General features: G+C 31.8%; 1 protein-coding gene across 1 annotated transcript; it reads left to right on the top strand.

Moving 5' to 3' along the window:
- The first annotated feature begins 707 nt into the window (after nt 1-707).
- LOC139840181 (uncharacterized) lies at nt 708-1,040 on the top strand. The gene has a single exon (XM_071830412.1). It carries the CDS (start codon nt 708-710, stop codon nt 1,038-1,040), a length of 333 nt encoding a protein of 110 aa, XP_071686513.1.
- Nucleotides 1,041-1,659: the final 619 nt, after the last annotated feature.

The following is a 1,659-nucleotide window of genomic DNA, read 5'->3' as shown; positions in this document are numbered from 1 at the left end:
TCAAATGTAAAGTTTGACAGACTAAGATTATCGCTAAACGATAATCATTATTATGTTGTTTAAGTCTTTGGTTATAATAAAGTTTATGGTTTGTATCATAAAAACGTATGCAGATTTTTTTTTAAAAATGTCACATATAGAGGTCAATACCTCGCAATGACACCAATGAATATGTGACGTTTATTTTTGATATGAACGGGACGTCTCATAGATGGTTATGTGAAAGCAGTCTAAAAGAAAAATTTTGCAGGTTGTTTCGCTCGGAAAACAAACATGACATCACTGTTGGAGAAAGAATTCGCTGGTCAGACGGTTCCTGTACAATTTCGTGGGACTGGAGCAGATCAATTAGAGGGAGAGCATCTGATGAATTGCAGGTTCTAACAAGTATGCTTAATTCGTATTCATGTTCAGGGGGTAACGCAAATGCTTGGTTTTAGAGCCTAAGTTCAAACGAAAAATTTAGCACAAAATTGCTTCAATCCCTTATTGATGAAAAATTCCTAAGTGAGGGTAGAGGCGGTACCGAAACGTTCCGTAACAACTTAGTTTCGAAAAAAGTCAAAATATTTATTTGGAGGGTCCTACTAAAACGAATTCCAGTTTTGTTCGAGTTATATAAATGAGGTGTCAACCTTCATTCGGTTTGATGCCCAACGTGTGATGATGATATTGAGACCATTGAGCACACGCTGATTTTTTGCAAGATGGCGTTTGATATTTGGACGAGAGTATACAAATGGTGGGATTTGGGTTCCTACACAAAATTAAGTCTGACTGAATCATTTGGAGGAAATCTAACAGTTGCAAAAACAGATCTCGGGGCGAAAATATGGCAGGCGGTCGAGTGGACATGCGGGTATTTGTTGTGGAAGAATCGAAACAATAAAGTTTTCAAAAAGAAGGCTTGGTGTGCTCCCTCGGCTCTAAACGAGATTCAAATCACTAGTTTCGATTGGATTTCTCATAGAGTTAAAGGGGTACATCTCGAGTGGCATAAATGGCTAGCTAATCCTAAAGAATACTTGCTCGCAAGATAACACCATCTCATAGATTTCGAGTTTTTTTTTATGCTACCTCAGCATGTAATTTTGTAAAACTTTAGTTTAGTAGCAGTAGCATGTAAACTATCTGGTTGTGTTTATATTCTTGTACTTGTCCAGTTATGGACTTGATGTATTCCTAGTTTTGTTTTTAATATAATTTCAACGTTGCCTATCAAAAAAAATTAATAATACTTATGATATGATTAAAAATTTATTATTAATTAATAATACTTATATTATGATTAATATTTAATTAATTAATTAAATACTTATGTTATATTAATTATATCATTTAAACTTATGTTAACTTTAATAATTCAATTTAATTTAATTAAACTTATGATATGACATGATTATACATATATGACTTTAAATAACATTATAACTTATATTATTAATATAATTTATACTTTAAAATTAATGTTGACTATGTTTGACCAAGGTTGACTTTCGGGTTGACTTTCAGTTGACTTTGACTTTCAGTTGACTTTCTAATTAAGGAAACTTTCCTAACTTAAAAACTTTTCAAAAATAGAAACTTTCTAAATATGGAAACTTTCTAAATATAGAAACTTTCCTAAAATAGAAACTTTCCTAAAATAGAAACTGTCCT

The sequence above is a fragment of the Rutidosis leptorrhynchoides genome, chromosome 1 (assembly GCF_046630445.1).
Source record: "Rutidosis leptorrhynchoides isolate AG116_Rl617_1_P2 chromosome 1, CSIRO_AGI_Rlap_v1, whole genome shotgun sequence".
Classification (NCBI taxonomy): Eukaryota; Viridiplantae; Streptophyta; class Magnoliopsida; order Asterales; family Asteraceae; genus Rutidosis; species Rutidosis leptorrhynchoides.
Note: the sequence above shows the minus strand (reverse complement) of the source record. Positions and strands in the feature narration are given on the sequence as shown.

Excerpts from the sequence above, each read along its gene's own strand:
- LOC139840181 (XM_071830412.1), top strand. The coding sequence starts at position 708 with ATGGCGTTTGATATTTGGACGAGAGTATACAAATGGTGGGATTTGGGT.